At 42.3% G+C, this 22,569-nt stretch overlaps 1 protein-coding gene across 9 annotated transcripts in view; it reads left to right on the forward strand.

Moving 5' to 3' along the window:
• The first annotated feature begins 614 nt into the window (after positions 1–614).
• ntng2b (netrin g2b) overlaps positions 615–22,569 on the forward strand; it is a 73,914-nt gene continuing 51,959 nt past the window's right edge. For 5 of the 9 annotated variants that reach the window (XM_086301170.1, XM_086301176.1, XM_086301173.1 and 2 more), the window contains exons 1-3: positions 615–1,296; positions 2,599–3,357; positions 16,920–17,563. In XM_086301170.1, coding sequence (XP_086157296.1) covers positions 3,139–3,357; positions 16,920–17,563 — 863 coding nt within the window. In that variant the 5' untranslated portion in view covers positions 615–1,296; positions 2,599–3,138. The remainder of the gene's footprint in view (positions 1,297–2,598; positions 3,358–16,919; positions 17,564–22,569) is intronic. The other 4 variants (XM_086301171.1, XM_086301174.1, XM_086301177.1 and 1 more) reach the window with 4 other exon arrangements.

The following is a 22,569-nucleotide window of genomic DNA, read 5'->3' on the forward strand; positions in this document are numbered from 1 at the left end:
CTGTTGATTGACTCAAGTCTAACAGCATACATCAGGTGAAAGTCACACAACCTTGAGTCAAAAAAACACATTCACTGCTTGAAAAGTTAAAGAGTCTGTTTCACAGTAGGACCATGGACAGGACAAAAGCACTACACATCACTGCGCGGGCGCGCACACACGCGCAGCAGTGTAAGGAAACTAACTACATGTACCTCACGTTTATCAAAGTACTTCGATGCAGTGCACACAGGCACCACATGCTGCAGTTACTGCAGACACATGCAAAAGTCATCCTAATATCTTTGCAAAACATTAAAATTAAAATTGCTGTTACTGAACCTCACAAGTAAATTTAAGGCGATTTTGCGGTTCAGGAATAATGATAAATAATTCAACAAAGTGGGATGGGGTCACAACGTTCTCCGGCACTACAAGTCCCGTCAGGAGTAGTGCGGGAATACCTATTTTTGAAGGGAAGGGGGAGATTATTTTGAATAAACTGATAAACAGCGCGGGCAGAAGAATAGATGACGTTATCTTCACAAATCTGGACGGATAAGGTCGGAGGTAAAGGCTACGGTACCACCGGGACCCCCACCTCTCTCTCCGGCTGCTCCTTTAAAGCCGAGCGGAGTGCTGATCAGAGCTGACGGGGAACAGTTTGGAGCTGGAGCGGATAGGAGAAGTTGCACCGCCCCGGTTCAGGCAGCAGGGCTGGAGCAGATAAAAGCTCAGATAGTGATTGAAAGTGATGGTAAAAGGATTTAGCCCAGGCATTAACCGAGGGAGAGAGAGGGAGAGAGAGAGAGAGGAGGGAGGGAGATATTTTCCATAAAGCCTTTTTTTTTCCTCCTCTCTTTCTTTCTGCCCTTGAGCATCCCGGGTAAACCCGAGCTTTGTAAAAGTGGGAAAAGGAAGTGGAGAGGAGGGGAAGAAGGGCGGGCACAAGCCTTTTTTTCACAAACTCAATATTTTATACTTTTGATACTCCTTGACGCTGGATTTCAGTCCTGTTTTCGCAGCCGTTTCCAGATCTAGGACACCGATCTACCGTGCGCAGCCATCTACGCTGTGATCAAAAAGTATCCGTCGGACGGCAAAAAAAAGGGGAAAAAAAGAAATAAAACAGAAAAAGAAACCAAACAAACAGCGAGCCGGCTGATAACGGGAGTACAGTGAGGACCGCGGCGGGGAACGAGTACACTGGATGGTAAAGGGGATTTTTTTTTTTTTTTTTTTTTGGCCAAACAGGGGGGGTGGACGTGCACGCACTCCGAGCAAAGTGCTGACCTGCCCGACAGATGCATGTCAGAAGTAAGTGTTTTATCTGATTAAAGCATTTCACAGCGGGATGCGTTTGTTGCGAAAGCTCTGCGAAGTCAGACAAGCACCGGAGAGCTGCTGATGAGTTGTAGCCTCCACAATATCCGGAGCACTTCAGGATGTTCGGGGGGACTGGCAGCATAATTCATTCTGCTTTAGACAAACGCGCTGATGCATTCATTCTTGAGCGTGCATTATAGCCCGCACACATACATATATATGTAAAATTGGAGTGATGCTCCACGGAAGGATGCACTACTGTAGAAACTGACACACCCCTGCGAGACTGCCAGTGCCGGGCCGGGAAACAGCTTTGGCGACTTCACTTGACAAGTGAAGTAAGTCACCGGGTGTGCATGGGATAGGCTGTTTAAGCACCAGACTTCCTTTGGTGTGGGATGACGGGCGGATTATAAGCAGTGAGTCCACGCTGCAAAAAGGGGGGGAAATCATCATGAGTAGCTATTCATTTACTCGGCCTAAAATGGAAACATAGTTAATACAAATAATATTAGTTTATTTATTTATATTAGCGAATAACTCAATTAGCAGTTTGTTTCTCCGGAACTTTATTATCACACCAGTTACTGATGTGCTGAAGCAAAGCTGAATTTTGGATAGGCCCGAGGTTGATGAAGTATAAATGAAATGACACTACGCTGAAGAACGTTCTTGAACTAGACTGTGGATGAGTCACTCTTTATTTTTTGCACCATTTGCCGGGTCATAAAGTAAACAGATTATATTGGGCTATTAAATACCTCTTGCCGACGGATATTTCTTGCAGTGCAGTTATTACCATCTGTATAGTCCACTCTCTGTCGCCGGTATTGGAGCAAAAACAACTCTTACACACATACAAAAAAACACACACGCACAGGCTGCACCCGGCAGCAGCACGTGTTTTTACGCATAAGGTTATCCACGCGGTGTGGCGTTTTTTTTCTGTTCTTTCTTTTATTTTAACACTCAGATATTCGGGCTGTATGTAAAACAAACTCTTTGTAACTAACTGTTCGTGGCATATATTCACTTTAAATGTTTTCATAGTTTGGGGGCAGTTGTGATGTTTTCCAGAGTAAATCAGTGGGATTTGTTGCATTTTTAATCTGACACCGCGAATTAAAAGCTCAACGTTACTATAAAAATGACATTTCGAAGACGGGCACTTAAGTTTTATCGAGCATAGTCCTGTCAAATGCCACGTGTATTTATTTTCAGTGAAATTAAGAATGCGAAAAATTGCGGACACAGGTATTAACCTATTATTTATGCCCCCCATTTCACCTCCAGGACAATCGGAAGAGCTCAACAAATCTGAAATGTCCAATGGATACATCTGGAGACGCATCAACTTCTCCTCCATCCTCTCCAACTAGCTCCGCCGTTTCCCTGAAGGACACCGCTCTGTGAGACATGGATCCGCGCAAACATCTCCCACCCAACTCCCTGCAACACTATGGTTAGAGTGCATGCCGAGACTCCTCTCCGTAACATTATCCACCCCCACGCCCACTGCCCATCTTCCTCAGGAAATCAGCCATCAAAACAGTGAAGTGTCCTGCTTTCCTTTCCTCTTTGGGGCTGCCAATAACTGACGAGAAACGCTGAGAGAAAGCTGCCGATTCAGTGTTTCGTTTTGGGGAATTAATAAACCTGGAGGCAGGTGATGTCAATTTACCCTGACCTCTCCATTCCAAACACAGCAGTATGGTGGTAGGGATGTGCACTCGTTCCCTATGATTATCGCTCCATGCTCGTAACCTGTCCTCTGAGCTCCGTGGCCCCCTCACCCTGTGCCGGACCCCTCTCCAAATACCCCCCCAGCCTGCCATGCTCCTTCAGGCTGTGTTGCTGCTGCTGCTGCGCTGCTTGGCCTCCACTCTGGGCCAGTACGAACTGTGCAAATCCCTGGTGAGCACGGACGAGGGCTCGGTGTGGGAGCATTACGCCTGCCAGCCAAAACCTAGGTCCATGAAAGACTTTATGCGGATCAAGGTGGATCCGCCTGGGATCACATGTGGAAGGCCACCGGAGAGGTTCTGCACTCTGGTGAGTCCATGTCAGGGCTTGTATCATATATGTTTCACTTTTATTAGTGACTTTAAAATGTAGGATATCGTAATAATAATGTTTCAAAGTGGTAAAAAAATAGTGACCAGGAACACATGGGCCACATGCACAGTAGCCTTGGTCTTGAATGAAATGCACCTAAAAGTGTTGAAATAAAAGTTGAAACTATTAGTTTGGAAATCACCAGCTCACAGGGCTGAAGCGTAAAAGAGTAATGACAGGCATTTCTAACTAAGGTTAGAGCAGGATTCACACTGTAAAAGCCCCAGGGACCCGAAAGGAACGACACAAGTGCAATGACTGGGGACTGACCTAAAGGTGTTGTTTACATTAGTATGGACTTGCCAGCCCGGTGTCCGGTTTAATTTAGGGCTTCTAGAGGGGCTCGCATTTCCTGTGGTAAAATGCATACACTGGGACCTTAGTTCCAAGGACACTAAAGGGTGAGCTGCAGGAAAACTCGTTAAAATGTCTGCTACAGCAGTATTTAACACACTTTAGCCTGGAGGCTACTCCCAACTAATGTAGGTGTAATAATTAGAAATAAGGGTTATAAAATCGTACGAATGAAATTAAGCTTCCTCCCGCCTCTTCCGTGGAAAGTTTTATATCTGAGGTTTGACTCATGATTTGACTCACAGCACGTGTATGTATGTGTGTGTGTGTGTGTATTGAGTGCGTGTGTGAGACAAGTTCACCCTCTTGATGATCAGCCCTGCTGTCGCTGAGTGTCCACTCACTGGCAGGGCCAGTACCGGGGGTGCCAGACCCGTCTCAACAGCCCTGAGTCAATCTCACAACAAGTGTCTCCGCAGAGCGTTGGTCGGCCGACAACACATTATAAAATCATGTCATGCTGTTAATTAGGTGTTTATATTCTGAGTGACTGGAGACTTGTTAGTTGTTAAGACGATTTTGCAAACAGCCCTCCACTCTTGTCTGCCTCCCTTCCTCCCACATAGGCTGGCATTTGGGGGGTGGAGGGGTCATTTGACAGGAGCAGCAGAGGATACTGTGGTTTTCGGATACCTAATGGTTAATGATTTGTTTAACAGCGGAAACCACTGTTGTCTTGAGAGAAGCCTCTCATGTGACTTATCCTGAGAGGGGAGATGGACATAGCTAGTGGAAAGAGTGTGGCGGGGGGGGGAAAGAGAGAAGTCAGGAGAACTGCTCGCTGCCATAACGTATTGACGTCTGCCCCCTAATGGCCTCAGCCTGGAAACTTCTATAACTATGTTTCTGAGTGAGCAATGATGAAATATTGATGGACGCCTTAATGGGCTTCCTTACAAGGACTGGCCAGCGTCTCTCGTTCTCGGGGATCCAGAGTGGTGTTGCTTGGTAGATGAGACAGAAAGAGAAAGAGGAATGGAGGGCGGGACAGGAAGGAGTCTGGCCTTAGTCAGCAGTTTCACATCGGATTGGGTCTTTAGAGCAGAAAGTTCTTGTTCTTCTCAGGTCGTCGGTGGTTGTGGGGGGATTTAGAAGCAGCGCTCCCCTCTAAGTGCATTAGATGGGGATTTAGTGAGTGGGGAAGCTGTCAGATAAAAGTTTACTTAAGAAGCAAGGGATGTCAGAACAGCGGGTTTAATTCTGTACCGTGACTATATTCTTGTCATCACTTTAAGTCCTCATTCTGATTTGTAATGACCCATGAAATCTGTTCATTTTCGCTACAGAATCACTGAGCACTGAGGTCAGGATGCGATCGTGGTTAGGGTTAGGCTTACAGGGCTTTAGTTAAGGGGTTAGGGTCTGGCGTGATGGTGTTTCCACATCACAAAACAATGACATCACAACAATGTGATTGGTCGCTTGCAATGCTGAACCTTAATTTTAATAATCCAGGAACAGCACCAACACGGGGATATCATATTGTGCTTCTTTCTGCTGCACATGCCAAACAGGTATTGGTTGAGTGATATTAGGATACAGATCATTTATTTTCAAGCAAGTGCTATATTTTTCTTCCCCCTCTTCCTCTTTCTCCCCTCCCACCCTTCCAGATTTGGCAGCTTTACAGAAAAGCCAGTTTCTTATCTAATTGGTGTACATTTACATTCACTCATTCAGCAGTCCCACAAGTCAAGAGAAAGTCAGGGCACTCTGGAAAAAAAAAGAAAAAGCATCACCCAAAGCGCAGAGCTGCTCACTCTTAATAAGACTACAGACATACTGCGGAAGATGTAAAATAATTTTTCCCCCCTCCACTTCTCTCACTCTACGACTGCTATGTAGCAGTCGTAGTAAAAGAACAAAAGCTGGGGGAGAATTTACTTTTGGGGTTTTGATGTGGAGGCATGCTGTAGCTCCGTCCACCCCCTCCCGCTCACATTGGTTTACAGTAGTTTTTTTTTGCTCCCTCCATCTCCACAGGGATGCATTTTTTCTACTCTATTTATCTCTCTTGTTCCCTGGGAATGCAGCATCCTTTCTCCTTCGCCAAACAGGCCAGCATGTTGGCTTCTTTCAACATGACGGGCTTCCAAGCACTTTGACAAAGATGCTACTGTCACTAGTGCTGTGTTAGGAGCTTCAGTAGTCTCTTTGTAGCTTCTCTGTACGGCAGCTGCTATGGAGTTGTAGCTTGCAGTCGAGGGGCGATGGTCTAAGGAGATTTGAGGCAGCACGGTGTACTGGTGGATAGGTAATAATGAGGAAGAAGTAATAATGATCCAAGCTTAGCTAAGCAGATAGATGAAATCAACACTAAATGCACACGGTGTTGATATATATTAAAAAACAATGTAGCATTCAAAGAGGTCTCACCGTACTGTTGTTTGTTATTTTGTCTCTCGGTTTTGAACCAAAACCTTCAATCAACGCTCTCCCTCGGGGCGGAGAACATAGAGCAGCTGAATGCAAATGGGTAGCGTGCATGTGTACTGGAATGTACAGTGAACCAGCAGGGCTGCATGAAACGTGCACGAGTTGGCCAACAGTGCACACTAGTATGTCTAAGAAAGACACACACAAAAAACATGCGCGCACAGACGCACACACACCTTCCTGTTTCAAAACACATTTGCCCATTTTAGAAGGTAGAAATCTGCCAGCTCTAAAAATAGACATGATAAGAGAGAGAAGCCGCGCAGCAGCGGAAAGGGAGCATGCAGGAAGGGGAGGAAGATGGCAGCTGGTAGCGTGGATCAGTGCATCCCAGACTGGGCCTATGGCCATACTTCATACTCCCTGCCCAGTGTAGCCATGCCAGGCCCGGCTGGCTTGCCCTGCCCAGCAGCGGGACTTCAAGGCTGCGCAAAAGGGCCACCCACATCCAGCAGTGGGCCATCGTCAGTCAGCCTCCCTGGGGGTGAAAGATAGCTCAGGTGGCCACTGTCCTAATAATACACCCATGGAGGTGAATTTGGGCACAGCATGAGCAGCTTTGACAGCGCAGGGGCATAATTATCGAAGGGAAAAGAGAGAGAGAAGGGAGCGGACAGCTAAAGAGAATGACAGAGTGTGACTATACAAACAAGGCAGGAGGGGGAGGGTGCGGTGATGTAATGGCATGGCTTGCTTCCCCCATTAGGACACAGTTGAAAGTGATCAGAGAGTGTTTAGATGTGTTGGCAGAACGGGAGGATAGTTATAAGTGAGATTTATCCCTGACTGAGGTGAAACTAAGAGGGATTGGCTGCAGGGCTTAGACAGTCTGAGGTGAACTTAGCAAAACACCTTGTTTAACCTATCAGGATGTGTGGAGAGAAGTAATGCTTAGTACTGAGGGATGTGTTGAGTGGGGATACTACTACGAATGCAAGAAGCTTTCATGTATCCGTCCAGTGTACAAGAGATTGAGTGGCAACAGTGTAAGGAGGATCCTTTAAAAGTCTGGGTTAGAAAATTCAAACAAGGGCAAGGATGCAGCATCCTGCAGCTGTCCAAACGCTTCAGTGTATCAGAATCTATCAGAACAGACAGAGAAAATACAGATATCCCCTGGAACAGCCTATTGACAAGTACTTGGTATGATTTCCTTTGATTTGAAGAGTTTTTGGCCCCCCGGCTCTCACTACAATCCACATGTTCTTACACTAAGGCAAAGCACCCCCCCCCCCCCCCCCCCCCAAAAAAAAAACAAATAGTTTGATGTCAACTTTCTAAAAGCCTTTAAAATCAAAAGCAACCCTCCACTCTCCTGCATCGCTTTCCCGCACTTGCACACGAGCATACTTCCTGTGCTAACTTTCAGGATGACTTGAGGTGCATATAAGAAGTTTTCAGATTAAGGTTTTCAGTGAAGCTGTGAACACGGATCATCTTGGTTTACCAAAAAATCTATAAGGGAGAAGTAGTGACTAAAGTGTTTTCAAAAGCAAAGATTGAAAGTATGAGGACGCCCAGGCTTACAAATACCAGAGTTTGACATTTATTTCTCTTAGCGCAGCTCCTCAGTTCAAAAAGTGTGCAGAAGAAAAAGATGCACAGTTCTGCTCAAAAAGATTAAAAAAAAAACAGACATTTTTTAAATCTGGCTGATACCCCCTTCAAGGCAGTCTTCTTGGGTAGCAGTTCACTGTTTTCTATTTTTTAGATCACTCCAGTGTGTCAAAAAGGTTGTCTTTAAAGTCACAGGACATAGGACTGGTGGTGAGCAAACTTTATGTTACTGCTGCCTAAAAGATTTGATGGAAGGATGGCACATGCAGTTCAGGTCGCTTCTGCCTAATGTTCTCTGTCAGATGCCTACATTAGACTTGACAGTCTGACTCTCGGGGTTGACTTCACAAAGAACGACCCATGAATTTTTAAAAAAACATAACATCAACAACAGCAACGAGTTCCAGGAAGTGATTTAAATATAGCAACAAGGAAGCAGTGCAGATGTGCACAAGAAGAAGGAGGGATAAGCCAACTTTAAATTAGGTGTAAAAGTCAGTTTAAAGGACTTAAAGGTACAGTTTGTAAAATTCGACCACCAGTTGTCAGTAGATTTCAATTCAAGTGTATCATTCTAGCTACAGTGGCTGCTGTAGGACAAACATGTTTTAGGCAAGCAAGCGAGATAAGAAACATTTAATTTTGATTCCATCCCATAACAGATAGATTCACTATATTACTGTTTGTGTAAAAAAACAATTTTTCTAAACATTATATTTTAAAAATGGATATGTGTCAATTAAATACTTTGCTATATTTTCAGTTTTTACCCTCAAGTCTTCTCGAAAACTCTGGCTGCTTTTCATCTGTAGAACCGAGATAGCAAAGTAAGTTCAGACTTGATCTGAGTTTTTTGCATTCTGGCTATGCTGTCAGGCTGTTTACCTCACAAAGTTTACTTGTCAATATCGTGGGTGAAAACATCCATGTCTATTTACCCTGGAAGAGAAGAAGAAACTTTGTGAAAGCAGTCCAATACTCTCCAATGACATTGATATTGAGGTGAGGGGTGAGGATGTCTTGAATTTTATGCTGGTAAGCGGTGCTGTTTTTGCTGCGCTAATGAAACTTTGTTGGACTCAGACACTTAGAGAACAAATTCTCATAAAAGATGAGAAATTAATCAAACTGTGCATCGGAGTGAGAGTGTGATTCTTAGGACACTCAAGCCTAACGTTTGCTGGTGTAATGTTAGCTTATAACCAGCTGTTGTTGTTTAGTTGGCGCGTTGTCATCTGTCCAGAAATAGCAGGGTTGCATGTCCAATTTTAATGTGTAATTAAAAATTTCCTCCACTTTTTGGCATACTACAAATGTGGCCGATCTCTAGCCACAGACATAAAACACAGTCAGACAGAATTGCATTTTCTATATCAGCCTCTGTAGTTTGTTGCCCCATCATCTACAATACAATGTATTTTTAATGGATTCATTCTCAGTTCCTAACAAAGCATACAAGTGCAAGTACAATATTATCTTTGTCTTTTAAACAAAATCTACAAACAACTGTCTGCATCTTTAAAATAAAACTTCATGCAGCTTAAGAGGGATCCGAGAAAGAAGCGGGGACCTACCTCAAGTGATCCGTCAGTGTCAGTTGCAGTGGGCCAAAGATTGTAAAGCTGTCATGACAAAATACTTGGAGGTGTGACATAAAAGCTTGCCACACTTCTATATCCCACCCCTCATCCCCACTTGAGGTTAGCCACCATTAGCATAACCGGTGCGCCAACTCTCAACTCATAGCTGTCAGTGTAGGCAAGTTAGACATGATCAGAGATGGGCAGTAACGCGTTACAAGTAACTTTTTTTTACAGCGAAAAAACCCCCCTAAACTTCCAAGCAAGCACCGAGTGCGCAACGACATAATGGGAAATTCACAGAGAAACTCGCGGATTCTTCAACTGACCACGGCACACCTGCACCAGGGTAAACCTCCGCCTACCGCAGTCCTGCTTTACAGGTGAAAATAGAGCAATAGGACCGCTAGTCTTTGACTTTATTTATTTTCTGCTGTGTTTTACTTCCATCTATTTGAAAGAGTGAGTGTAAACACAAAAAATATTTTATTTTATGTGCTGGAATGTGTAGAAAATAGGTTTAAATGTTAAACTAATTTATTCAAGTCCGACAATGTTGCATATAATAAAATTTTTGCTTGATGCATAAAGTTAAAAGATTAAAACTGATAAAACAAGTTAAAAAAAAAAGAGACTTTTCCATTTGATTACATTTTGTATGATGGATTATGCAGAAAAAGTAGAATTGGGCTGAGAGATCTATCGCTTTATCACCTCTTCAGGTTGTAAATCGTGTTTTTAAAAAGTAACTAAGTAACTAAGTAATTAATTACTTTTGAAAATAAGTAATCAGTAAAGTAACGGGATTACTTTTTTGGGGAAGTAATCAGTAATTAGTTACTGATTACTTTTTTCAAGTAACTTGACCAACACTGGACATGATATGTCTGATTCTGTTATATGAGTTTTAATGCTTTTCTTAAATTGTCAACTGTGAATTCAGCTGTGTTTGCAGACTGCATTTGAGATAAACTGCTAGTGCAATATTTAAAAAATACAGAAAGGTAAAGAAAATGATATAAAGATCTCTGTTGCACAGTTCACATCTCATCTCTTCTGCCTTACCTTACCTACATCTCAACTACCACTGGTTTAGATTTTACAACGGACCCTGAATCCATCTAATCGCTACACTTGGAGACAACAGTAACTCTGCCAGATATTTTGGATCTGCTATAAGCACTGCCTGAATTCTAAGATAAGTTGCTAATAAAACTCGTGCTGGTTCAACTGTGGTAATTTGAACAGGAAAAGCTCTGCTGCTGCTTCAGATCAGCGTGGTGTCGCCGCTTGGTCCTTCTTATTCTCTCCTCCTCCTCATGCACAATCACACATGCCTACAGTAAACATTTACTTTTTCCTGCCTGCGCACACACATGCACACGAATACACGCACACAGACATAAACAACACCCGCCCACACAAACACACACCTAAGACACTTTTACACTTGCCAACTGCTGTTTTGCACCCAGCAAGACATTTTCCAGCAAGCGGATAATCACTTTTTCAGGTAAAGTAAAAGGTTTGTAATCCTTTACATGTACAAATACACAGTTACGTACGCTCGCTGGCAACACACACACACACACACATACTGATGTACTGTCTCCATCCAGGGTAACAAGAACTTGCAGCATGATGGAAAAGCTTCCAACAAAATAAAAGATTACGTTATAAGTGAAAAAGCAATATCTCTTTCTCTTCCCCTCTGTGCCCTTTTTAATGGGGAGGGCCATTTCATTTGATGTTTCTCCAAAATAAAATAAATTGCGTTCTCTGAGTGAGGGTCGGTACCTCTATTCCCCTCGCTAGCAATGTATTGTGGAAACCTCTATAAGTGGAGGTAGAAATAAAGCAGACAGCGTGATAGAGAAAGGTGGCAACAGAAAATATTTCTTGGGAACACAACTAGTCATAAGAGCAAAGGAAGGGACAGAAATGTAAAGGAAAATTTTTTGCATACTTCTTTGTGAATGGATGGTGGACTTTTTCTTTTTCTTTACAGAACAAGAGTTGTTTCGTCGCTCCTGATGTGTTCAAAAACAAGGCACACAGCCGTAGCATGAGCCACATTTTTAGCACTTGAGGTATTTCTAATGATCATTTAGGATCTCACTGTATTCCTGTGAGTGAAAACAAGAAAGCCACTGACGGCAGGGGCATCATGGCGGCTGTTGTCGTGGAGACGGGATCCCGGTGAGGATAATTGCTGGAGGGGCTTAGCAGTGCGGGCCACCTGCCGCAGCATTTGGCTGGGATCTGTGTGTCTGTGTGCTTCTGTGAGGGAAAAGATTGTGTTTGCTGGTGTGTGTGTGTGTGTGTATCCTGGAATATAGTGATATATATATATATATATATATATATATATATATATATATATATATATATATATATATATATATATATATATATATATATATATATATATATATATATGTATGTTGAGCCTGGCTGGGGAATAAGGAGGTGGAATAAGGAGGACACGGGCAGACAAAGGGCTTAAACATAACCTCATGTAAGTCTCTCACGGGGGATAAAATCTTCCAGCTTATTAGAGTACATATCACCTCCAGACTAGTTAATCCTAAAGGGCCGGCTGAGGTCGGAGGAGGTTGGCGAACGCTTTCGACCTGATGCTGTAAAATACTGTAATGACTCCCTCATGTTGTCTGGTACTCACATGCTTTCTGTGTCAGACAAAACAGGAAATGCTATCACCGGTACACTTCAGGAGCTAACCTATATGTGCTCTATCTGGGACTGTGTGACAGTGCGATCATTTTCAATCGGATTTGTAGGTCAAGGGTCATCCTCAGAACAACAGGCGTACTAATCTTACTTTGAGTGTGTGTAAACACGTGTGTGGACGGGTCTGGATTGAAGGGCACAGAAGCAGCTGATCCACCACGGAGCTGCTACTCTCACTCCGAGGCTCGCTATAACCCTCTTCATCTGATCCTAATTACTTTTTCTGGTTGCAGTTGTTTATGAGCATTGTAGATGATCATCTTAAGTGTGTTTGCGCTGACAGCGATCTCGATGTGAGTCAGTGCAAAGAGAGATAATTGGGTTATCAGATGGGGAACAATGCTGCTATGTTGCTCCAGTGAGCAGAGAGATAGATTATCTGCAGTTTCTGGTATAAAGATACCACTGCTGTGTCTTCACATGCATTATGATCCCGCACAGTGTCTTTTGTGCCATACAGCTTCTCTCAGCACCAGCTCAGCGTTTGCTTATGTTTGGAGTTTTCCCCACTCTGCACTGTCACCATAAATCAGATGATTTATAATCTCAGCCTCGCAGGATTGTAACTTTTGCTTTTGTTATCAGGCCACTAGAGTGAGCTTGAGTGACTGCTCACTTTTCTGTAGCGCAGTCCAATGACTTTATTCAAGAGGGCTTGGCAATAGATGCAAAGAAGCAGCGACACGTGATACGCACTTGCAAGGTTCATCAATATTGTGCAGTACTGCTTTCACAGAAAGAAGAAACTGCTGTTTCATGTGATACTCCACCCAAAATCTTTATGGAACTGAAAGGTGGCTGTAGAAAGCTTGATTTCTTTTTAGTAGGGGGGGGGGGGAACCAAAGGAGCTTCTCTGACCGCTTCTCCTACTCTCCATCTGTATTCTCAATATATTACAAATACTCAGATATCCATGAAACGTTTGCACCTCAGACCCAACTCTGTCAAGCTTGTTAGCAGCTGTGTCATCTTGATGTTCAAGCGCCCCTTCAAATTCTATACAACCAACTTTTAAACCCTGCAGGGTCAGTGTTTGATCGTCGAAACACAAATTTGTGGTGAAATCATCAGGCGACCAAATTTAGCCTTGTTAAAATTTAAGCAGCAGCACCATTACATTACTCTACATTAAGGCTTCTATCCATGGTGTAATACACTTTTTCAGTTCAACATGTAGCCATGACTACAATTTGATAAATGGCTACACCAAAAGTAATTAGATCTCAATTGATCGAATGACTACTATATTTGCATAAATAAATTCATTACATTTTGACAATATTTTAACAACACACATTATATGTGCATTGAATTTTAGCCAGGACCAAGAAATTGGTATTATCAAGAGAAATTTTTTTTTTCTTTCTTTCTTTTGGTCTAATTAATACAAGAATAAACAATATGGCAGATCCTTGTGATAAATTGTTAAAACATCTCATTGGTTGTTAAGGCTCATGATATGTGATGTTACAGGTCCAAGTAGGAAACTGTTCTTCTTCCCCACCTTCCACTAAACGCAACAACCCCCAGGGACCCATATCAGGTCCTCTTCTCTTCTCAGTATACATGCTCTAGCTTTCAGAAACACAATATTCCCTTATACCTGGATGATACTGAACTTTATCTACTTGCCACACTTGAAAATATCTTCTCAGTGAAAAAAGTCTTTGTCTCAAATTGTGGACCCTCCTTCAACTAAATGATACCAAAACCAAAACTATTGAGTTTGGTCCATCAAACTCCACAAATATCTTAACAAACACACCTGGTGCTCCTGGTTGAAAATCTTGGTGTTTCTATGGAAAGTTCCTTTATTAATCAAATCAGCAAACTCAGCTTTCACTAATTGAGAAGCATCACTTAATTAGAGCTGGTTTAGGCTCTAAAGGATATGGAAACATAAATCCACAGCTTTATCACCTCACAGCTGGACTCTAACTGGTACAAATAAAAGATAACATGTCACTTCTGTTTTGGCTTGGCTGTCCTGGCTAAATACAAAATTAATTTTAAAAAGGTTATAGGTTGTCTTTCAAGCCTCCCTGTGGATCAACTCTATTAATTTCAATCCATATTTTGCCTCTGGGTCCCTGAGGTCATTTTGTCAACAACTTCTCTCATTGGCCCCATTTTCACCTAAAAACGACTAAAGGTCATTTAAGGTAATTGAGCCTTTGCATTTATTGCACCGAGACTCTTGTACAGTTTGCCAACTCACATAAAAACCTGTCCAACAACTTAAAATTTGAAATAATTTTTAAAAACCTACCAGTTTTGGGATCTCACTTGCAGGTCAAATGCTAAAGAATCAGTACCTTGCTGAAGAATTTTCTATATGGTGTAAATATGAAAGCTAACTTTGTCTGCTTTACAACAGCCCATCTTTACTGCATAATAATTGAAAATCTTCAAACTAATTATTTAACTAAACATGTTTTTTTTTTCTCCCTGTAGTAGTTATTTTCAGCCTAATTACTATTATTTTACCAAATGACATTTCAAGTTGAGCTGGTGCATTCTTAAACACTACAATTAGAAACAGCACAAACGCTAAAAGTAAAAATAATATGGGAGGATGAAAAAAGAGAAGAAGAAAGGGGAGGAAGCAGCGGAGAAGCAGGGGCAGTAGAGGTGGAAGAAAAAAAGAGGGATATTTATACTCTCTAGTCCATCAAGAGCTTGTTAAGCACGCAGCGGTAAAACACAGAACGACAGCCAGATTTCGAATAAATAAAAGAATAAGGATGACATCAGCTGTAGAACTGCAATCAGTTACTACGAGTGGAGAAAACCAGAGAGGAGGATGAAAACACAGCTGAAGATTCATTATTGTAATTATGCAAACATAACGCTGTTATGGGAATCCTTTTTCACAAGGTACATAAAAACTTAAATAACAAATAAATATACTGACATAAATTTAAACACACATTCAATATATAAATACAATATACTGACATGTATTGTTTGTGACATGTTGAATTTTAAATGTGAAGTGATGTGTAATGAAAGAAGACAGTATATGAGGGCAATAGAGTGAATGCTTGGTCAAATAATACAAAGATATTTGTATTTGATGCAATTAGTGACTTCAGCTAAATATTGTAGAAAATCATAACTCTAACAGTCTAATTAGTGCATCTTGGGGGCATGGTTAGCCTTCTGAATGTAAAACAATCCAAACAGCACGAGAGCTGAGCTTTGCAAATTAAGCACCAAGAGAGATGGCTGCGGATCTGTGGGATTTCCTTATGTAAATATTTTTACTTGGGTGGTGATGGGGATGTCAGACAACTGGCTTAAAACAGTCAGCTGCATCAATTTCACTGAAACCTCTGCAGTGGTTTTAATATGACGAGCCAGCATCTGTGGAATTAAAGATGTATAAAACTTATTTGAAAAGTTGGTGGAGTTGACAACTCTTAATGTTAGTTGATGCTAACTTAGGCTCCTAGAAATTACATTTATCACACCATGTTTTTTGTTAATTAACATATTTGGCAAGTTACTAAAATGATTAAAGCCAAGCTATTTTATTTGCTTTTCGCTGGAATATCAGATCATGCAGAACATTGGTGTAATGACTATAGCACTGATATATTTTATAGTTATGTGTAGACAGTCAGAAATTGGGCTAGGAAAGGACTGTGGTCTGGTTTAATATATAAAATGTCTTGATACAAAATGAACTGAAGGCACAGCCTTGTCGCCTAAATCTACATAGAGATGGGAATCACTTGTCAGGAGCTGCAGCCCACCCTTTACCCTCCTCTCTGTGACTGTGCTGCAGTACATACACTAAATATAGCACTTCATTCACTCAACCCTGATCCCAAACATAATCCAGCCAAAGATTACATTTGTCAATGCTGAGAAAGCCGTGCTGTATCACGTATATAAAGTAGTAATGGACCTGATGTTTTTTGTTGGAGTTTTTTTCATTATGTTTTGTTTTTTGGGGGGTTGTTTCAGAATTTGCAAGCCTAAACAAGTGGAAGATGAATTTGTCTTACTGGTATCAAGGGAAGATGAGATGCATGAGATATTCTTACAGAAGCATTTCTCGTTGCAGGTGTAAAGAGGCTTGTAGCTCTCTGTGAGCAGCGTGACTAATCCTGTTGACTTTTAGTTGTGTAGAGGGGCAGCAACTTGAAAGTCTTGGCATCACTAGAAGAGGAGGATCAATTCTCTGGAGTTAAAAGTGCAGCAGCACTCTGCTGTCTATGCAAAGACAGTGATGATGCACGATCCTCTTGACCTTCACACTTCCTGTTGTGTTGTTTGGCAAGTTTACTTTTAAGCTCTCTGTCCCTTGGTGCATTGGAAAGGCCCTCCATACACGTCTCTTTTTGTCTTTTTTGGGAGGATAATATGGAAGATTTTGGTGTTGAGCTGTGGATATTGTGGGAATAAATAAATATCTTTTGAATCAGCATTTGTACTGGGAACAAAGGAACATCCTGATGATTGTGAATAGAATTTGTAAATCCGTAGCTTAACATAATTTTCCGTTGCAGTAATGATGGCTGCAGCTACTGCAGGGACCACAAATCCATTTTTAAAGCAAAGACATTTTGTTGTCTTGTCAATTGAGAATTTGCTGAGCCTATTTAGGGCTGGATGACCAGAAGAGAAAAGCAGACAACTGCCCAAGGGACTCAAAGGGCCCCAGTGTCAATGTGAATTTGCAGTAATCTAATAAAAATGCAATTTTCGGGAATATGCACTGTATTATCAAGTATTCATTACTGTTCCTCTTGTTAGAGTCATTCCCGAACCCCGAATGAAATCCTTTCTGTCTGTCTTTATCTCTCTTTTAGGAGAACCCATACCTATGTAGTGACGAGTGCGATGCCTTAAATCCAGACCTTGCCCACCCTCCTCAGCTGATGCAGGACAATGAGCGCAACGGCCTACTTACCTACTGGCAGACAGTAACATGGCGAAACCACCCACTGCCCCTGCTGGCCAACGTCACCATGTCCTGGAACAAGAGTCTGGAGCTCACAGACGATATCCAGATCTCCTTTGAATATGGCCGCCCTACGATCATGGCTCTGGATAAGTCCATGGACCACGGACGCTCCTGGCAGCCCTACCAGTTCTATGCCGACGACTGTCTGGATGCATTCAACATGCCACCCAAACAAGTGCGCGATCTCTCACCTGCTAACATCACACGGGTCATCTGCACTGAGCAGTACTCGCGCTGGGTTGGCTCCAAGGCTGAAAAGAATGTGAAGTTTGAGGTGCGGGCACGATTTGCTGTGTTTGCTGGACCTCGGCTACAGAACATGGACAACCTGTACGCCCGAATGGAAAGTATGAAGGGACTGAAGGACTTCTTCACCTTCACCAACCTTAGGTTGAGGCTGCTCAGGCCTGCCCTCGGAGGTACCTATGTCCAGAGAGACAACCTACTCAAGTACTTCTACGCCATCTCCAACATCGAGGTACCTGCCAGGTGAGAGCCACTTTTGACTACATCTTGATACAAATTCACACCTTTGAATGTAAATCTGATTATGAACATAAGAAATTCTTTGGTGAGAAGAATACAAAACATGAAACTATTAAGAACTCCGTACAGGACAAAAAAAATAAATAAATAAATAAATAAAACTATTAAAAACATATGTGTTAAACTGAAGTTCACTAAGAGGAACATTTGCAAAGTATTAAAACTCAGACAGATTTATATATTTATAAAATGGGAGCCATTTTATTCGGTTTATCCAGTTATAATATCTTGATAAAATACCAGCATCCTTTTTAAAATCAAACATTACTCTTAATAAGAATAGCTTAACAAGGGTTAAAGGGTTTTGTCAAGGGCACAAATAAATGTTTGAGGATAGGAGCAGAAATCTCAAAGATGCTCAGCTGCTAAATTTCTGTAAAACACATTAAAGGCCTAGACCAGTCAGCAAACACCTGACAACCTCCAGCTGCTAATGAGAAATGTGTTCAAAATCCTGTGTTCAACAGCCAGCAACAAACAAACCCATCAGGGAAGACATGTTTTATGTATGCTAGCTACTTCTAGCTACTTCCTAGAAGTAGCTAGAAGTAGCTAGCAATGACTAAAGGTAAGCTGCAAAATATTGATATCATAATTTAAATAATATTAAACTTTGTTTTAATTGAAAACCATTTTAACAATGACTTACATAGTCTCCAATCGAAATATTAAATACCAAAGCAAAACCACAACAGTTCAATTACATCAGTAACAGTTTTCCATTTCATATAACTTGGTAAGGATCCAAATGCCACTGAATCTTTTATCAATTCTTGAATGTAGCTTTGTATTTTTTAAGTAACTAAAACTAGAAATATAAACTTATTCAATGAAGTTGAATGATGTTACATAATTTTATTTTGGTACAAGAAGCTAGAAATGATTCTTGCTGGGAATGTTATTGTATTTGCTTGATTTTTTTAGTAATTAATTGTTGCTTTATAAGCTGTATGTTGTCTGTAAACTTTGGATGTTTTCAGTCCAGTTGCTATAGGTGTACGAAATGAAGCACTTAGCCATGCATTTTGTCTTTACAAGCCTTTGTGAAAGAATGAGTTGTTCTAAAGAGCGCCGTGAATTCAAGCGCCATAGTGTAATAGGATCCCACCATTGCTGCAAATAAGTTTGTGAAATTTCTTTCTAGGTGTTCAACAATCAAGAGTGGGTGGTATTATTGCAAAGTTAACATGTTTAGGAACCCCAGCAATTCAGCCACAAAGTATGAAAGTTAAAGGTTCGTCGGTTTAGTTTTAGTTTTTTAGCTTTGAAAATGATTTCCGTGTTTGAGTTTCGTTGTTAGTGAAAATGTTTTGTTTTTATTAATTTCAGTGGAAATTTTAAATTTTTTAAGTGAGAGGCGTATTTTTTGACATTGATTGTTCGGACACATTGACATTACATTCACACAACTCGACCAAAATAATGAAGGTCTTGATTCAGAGCGGCGAGGTTAATTAGTTCAAAATATTGATCTTATGTATGAAAATTTTAACTGGAGCCTTCTGTATGCATCACAGTAACGATCAACTAGACCATTTCTCTGCAGAACAGTCAGCACTCTGTTTAACTTAAAAAAAAAACACTGTACGCTTGCAGTCGTTGACGATATAGTGGGATGTTTCTCTGTACTCACACTATTTGGCAGAGTACAGTCAACGGCTTGGAGAGAAGCCGCTTGGACCGATAGACCAGTTTTTCTGGGTAGCTGATACAGAATTAACTGGCACTGCAGCCACAGAATGCAACATCCAGCACCAGCTATAAAAGTGAAAGTGTTAATTTTACATGCGTACACTGTTTAATATGAGATTAGTGAATCTTCGCAGACCAGATCCAATATGGAACTGATCATATTTATGCTTGTAGTTCAGTATTACTTTTCCTGCACTCAGACATGACAGATAAGGTATGTTCACCTGCCAGTGAATGTACCCTCTGTTCTGACATTCAGCCACACACTTTCACACACAGCTACTGTGATCTGAGGGCATTTCAAATGACACCCCCCCACCAATCCCCACACCTCCACACATACTCTCTCTCAGCCTGAGTCCTGGTCTGGCTGTCACTGGCCTGTGAAGACAATGATTAATGACAGAAACACGTGGCCTCGGTGGTCGAACGTAAACCGCCATCCACATTCTGCCAGAGGAGCCGGGAACCCTTACATGGCAACTTTGTGACAGTGAATGATGCCCGGGCCGTCATGCTGCTGCTTAGCATCAACAAGCCATCTTTCCTGCCTTTCAGAATTCTTCCAGAATTATTATTCCAATCAATACAGCAGGCTGACATTTGAATGGTATTTAACATCCTTGTTGGGATGGCATGGACTCAGAAGAAGAAGGCATAATGTGTGTGTGTGTGTGTGTGTGTGTGTGTGTGTGTGTGTGTGTGTGTGTGTGTGTGTGTGTGTGTGTGTGAGAGAGAGAGAGAGAGAGAGAGAGAGAAGCAGACAGGGGTTGAGAGTGAGATGGGGAAAGTGAAAATGAGCTACTGTTTGAGTGAGGCGTTGACCGATGGGGCCTTTGTGTGTGCGTGTTTGTGTGTTTGTGCGTGTGTGTGTTGAGTCAAGGTATGGGGGTGGGGGGTGGGATGTCTGATAAAGTCCTGAGTGGATGCTGACACAGCACACGCACACAAACACAAACAGCCCTCTGGCAGTGGTGAAAGGGCCTGCAGGTATTGATCACAGCCACTTTTCAGGCTCAGCATAGCATCAGAGAGAGCAAGGGATCGACCTCTGGCTGCAACAGTCCCTCGCCAAACCAGAGCCGCAACCAAACTCCGAAAATGTAACAATCAACCATTTCTGGCTTTGATATATTCGAGCAAACGCTTTATTTAGTGGCCTACAAGCGCGCAGCATCTAAGAATTCATCATCACACATGAAATCCCCGCTGTGCCACTCTGCTTGAAACAGCTACACTTACACTGTTAGCTCGGGGGAAATTTCTCTTTGTGTACGTCTCTTAACTTCTCTCCTCATCCTCAGAGCCTGGCCAGTGGCAGCTGGTGATAGTGTCAGCGTGTGTTGGATCTGGTGACAGAGGAGCCAAATTTAGCTCTGTGGAGATGACTGAGGCCAGTCCGTCTTCCGCCCTGGCCACCCACACCTCCCGTAACATAATCAGTAATCAATAAGTTATTCTGGGCAGCCAGGAGGAGTATTAGGTGATAGTGGTGGGGGGTCCTCAACAGTACAGTACAATCAGGAGTGTCTGATGCTTACGGCTGGGAAATTGATTTTAGGGGAGCGAGACGATTAGTCAATGTTCCCTGGACAAAAGGCTAAGCCATTCCATCTCATCTCATCTGGCCTTAGTAACATATTAGGATTTCCAATGCTTAAAATTTGAATAATGAATATTCCACTCTGCTGGAGCTCCGCCGGGGACAGCGCGCTGAAATGGGTTTTATATGATCAAGCCCGAGTGGCAGTATACCACAGGTCGCAGCAGTAATGAGATATGCTGGTGTTATCGATGGAGAGAGGCTTGTAGTCACTTCCTGACCGTATTGTATGTCCCCGGGCCTCTAGCTGTGGCTCTCTGACTGAACCCAGTTAAAAGTAATTATTATTGGTTAACTCTTTTTAAAAACCCAAACTGACCGCGGACAGAGACAGCAGAGCAAGCTGTTTTCCCATCAAACGGTGTAAGATGTTACCTCTGTGGAAAGCGTTTCACTTTTATCTGACGCTGCATTGTCAGAGTGACTGGTCAGGCTCTAAAAAGCTGGCACAGGTATGCGGGAAGTCAGGTACTTGGGGGAGGATGGGGGCAAATGTTGCTGCTTTATCAATAAATAGGTAACCTGATAGGCCATTAAGTGCAAATGCAGGCAAGTTGGATTTGATGAGAGTGAGGTTGTAAATTTAGATTTGTGGACGCGATGAAAACACTCAGCAAACCGGATCTCGGGCGAGCGGCGAGAGGGCGTTTGGGGTAGAGGACAGCCAGAGGTGGGGCGGGGGGTTTTGAAGTGGGCAGAGTGGAGAGAAGGTCAAACAGAGGCAGCGTGGGGAAAGTTAAATTGGATCGGGTTGATAGAATATTATCATAGGATTCAGCGTCACTCACTTTGTGTTGCAAAGTTCTCCCAAGGTTAACTGTAATGAGCAAAAGTACTGACTACAATTGAAACTCTAAGCCAAGGTGTTTGGGGTTTTAAAAGCCCTGGGCTGTATGTTCATTTTGCAGGCTATATTCAAACCCCAGATCTGGCCATTTCCATATCATTGATGGGCCATGTGAAAGCCATCTCCAACCATCAAAGGCAGAGTAGCACAGCCTCAGCTCTATCATCATTTACATCATTGAAATCACATTCACCGGGAAGCTTCACTCATAAGCGGAGCTCTCAAATTCTCCCTCATTCATTGGGCCTCCTTCTCTCCATCCCTGTTCCCGGTGTTCCATCTGTCAGCTGGAACGTGGCGTGTACTATAGCAGGCCGTGCCTGGCCCGTAGTCTACATTATGGATTAGACATAGGGTCATGGATAGGGCCTTTTTAATGAAATAAGCAGCAGGTCGTACAGTGGGTCTTTATAATGGAATAAGGGAAAGGCTCTAAGCTCAGGAAAGAGGCAACTAAGTGGATTAGGGGCCAAGACAGAGAGGAGGAGATGGAGCAGGATGAGGAGTCTGCAGCGTTTCTCTCCCCTCGCTCATAATCGCTGCAGCGTCGAGTTCGCTTCTGCCTAACTTCTCAATTTGATTTGATTGGCTTATGGAAGAAGATGACATTTAAGAGAAGCCAAGTAGTCTGAGTGTCTCTTACTTCTCATTGTCAGTGAGCTGAGTAATGGGTGCGATTTGCGCAGGTACATTACAGCACTGATTATGTTTCTAGAAAACATTAATGATCCTGGTATGCAGCTGGGGATATAAATTCAGATTTTAAATATTTGTGTGCACATAATTTGTATCAATGTTTGTAAAATA

This window comes from Aulonocara sp. 'chitande type north' Nkhata Bay, linkage group LG7 (genome assembly GCF_057382095.1).
Source record: "Aulonocara sp. 'chitande type north' Nkhata Bay isolate Kocher_YH1m ecotype deep benthic linkage group LG7, A_spYH_male_GT1.1, whole genome shotgun sequence".
Lineage (NCBI taxonomy): Eukaryota > Metazoa > Chordata > Actinopteri > Cichliformes > Cichlidae > Aulonocara > Aulonocara sp. 'chitande type north' Nkhata Bay.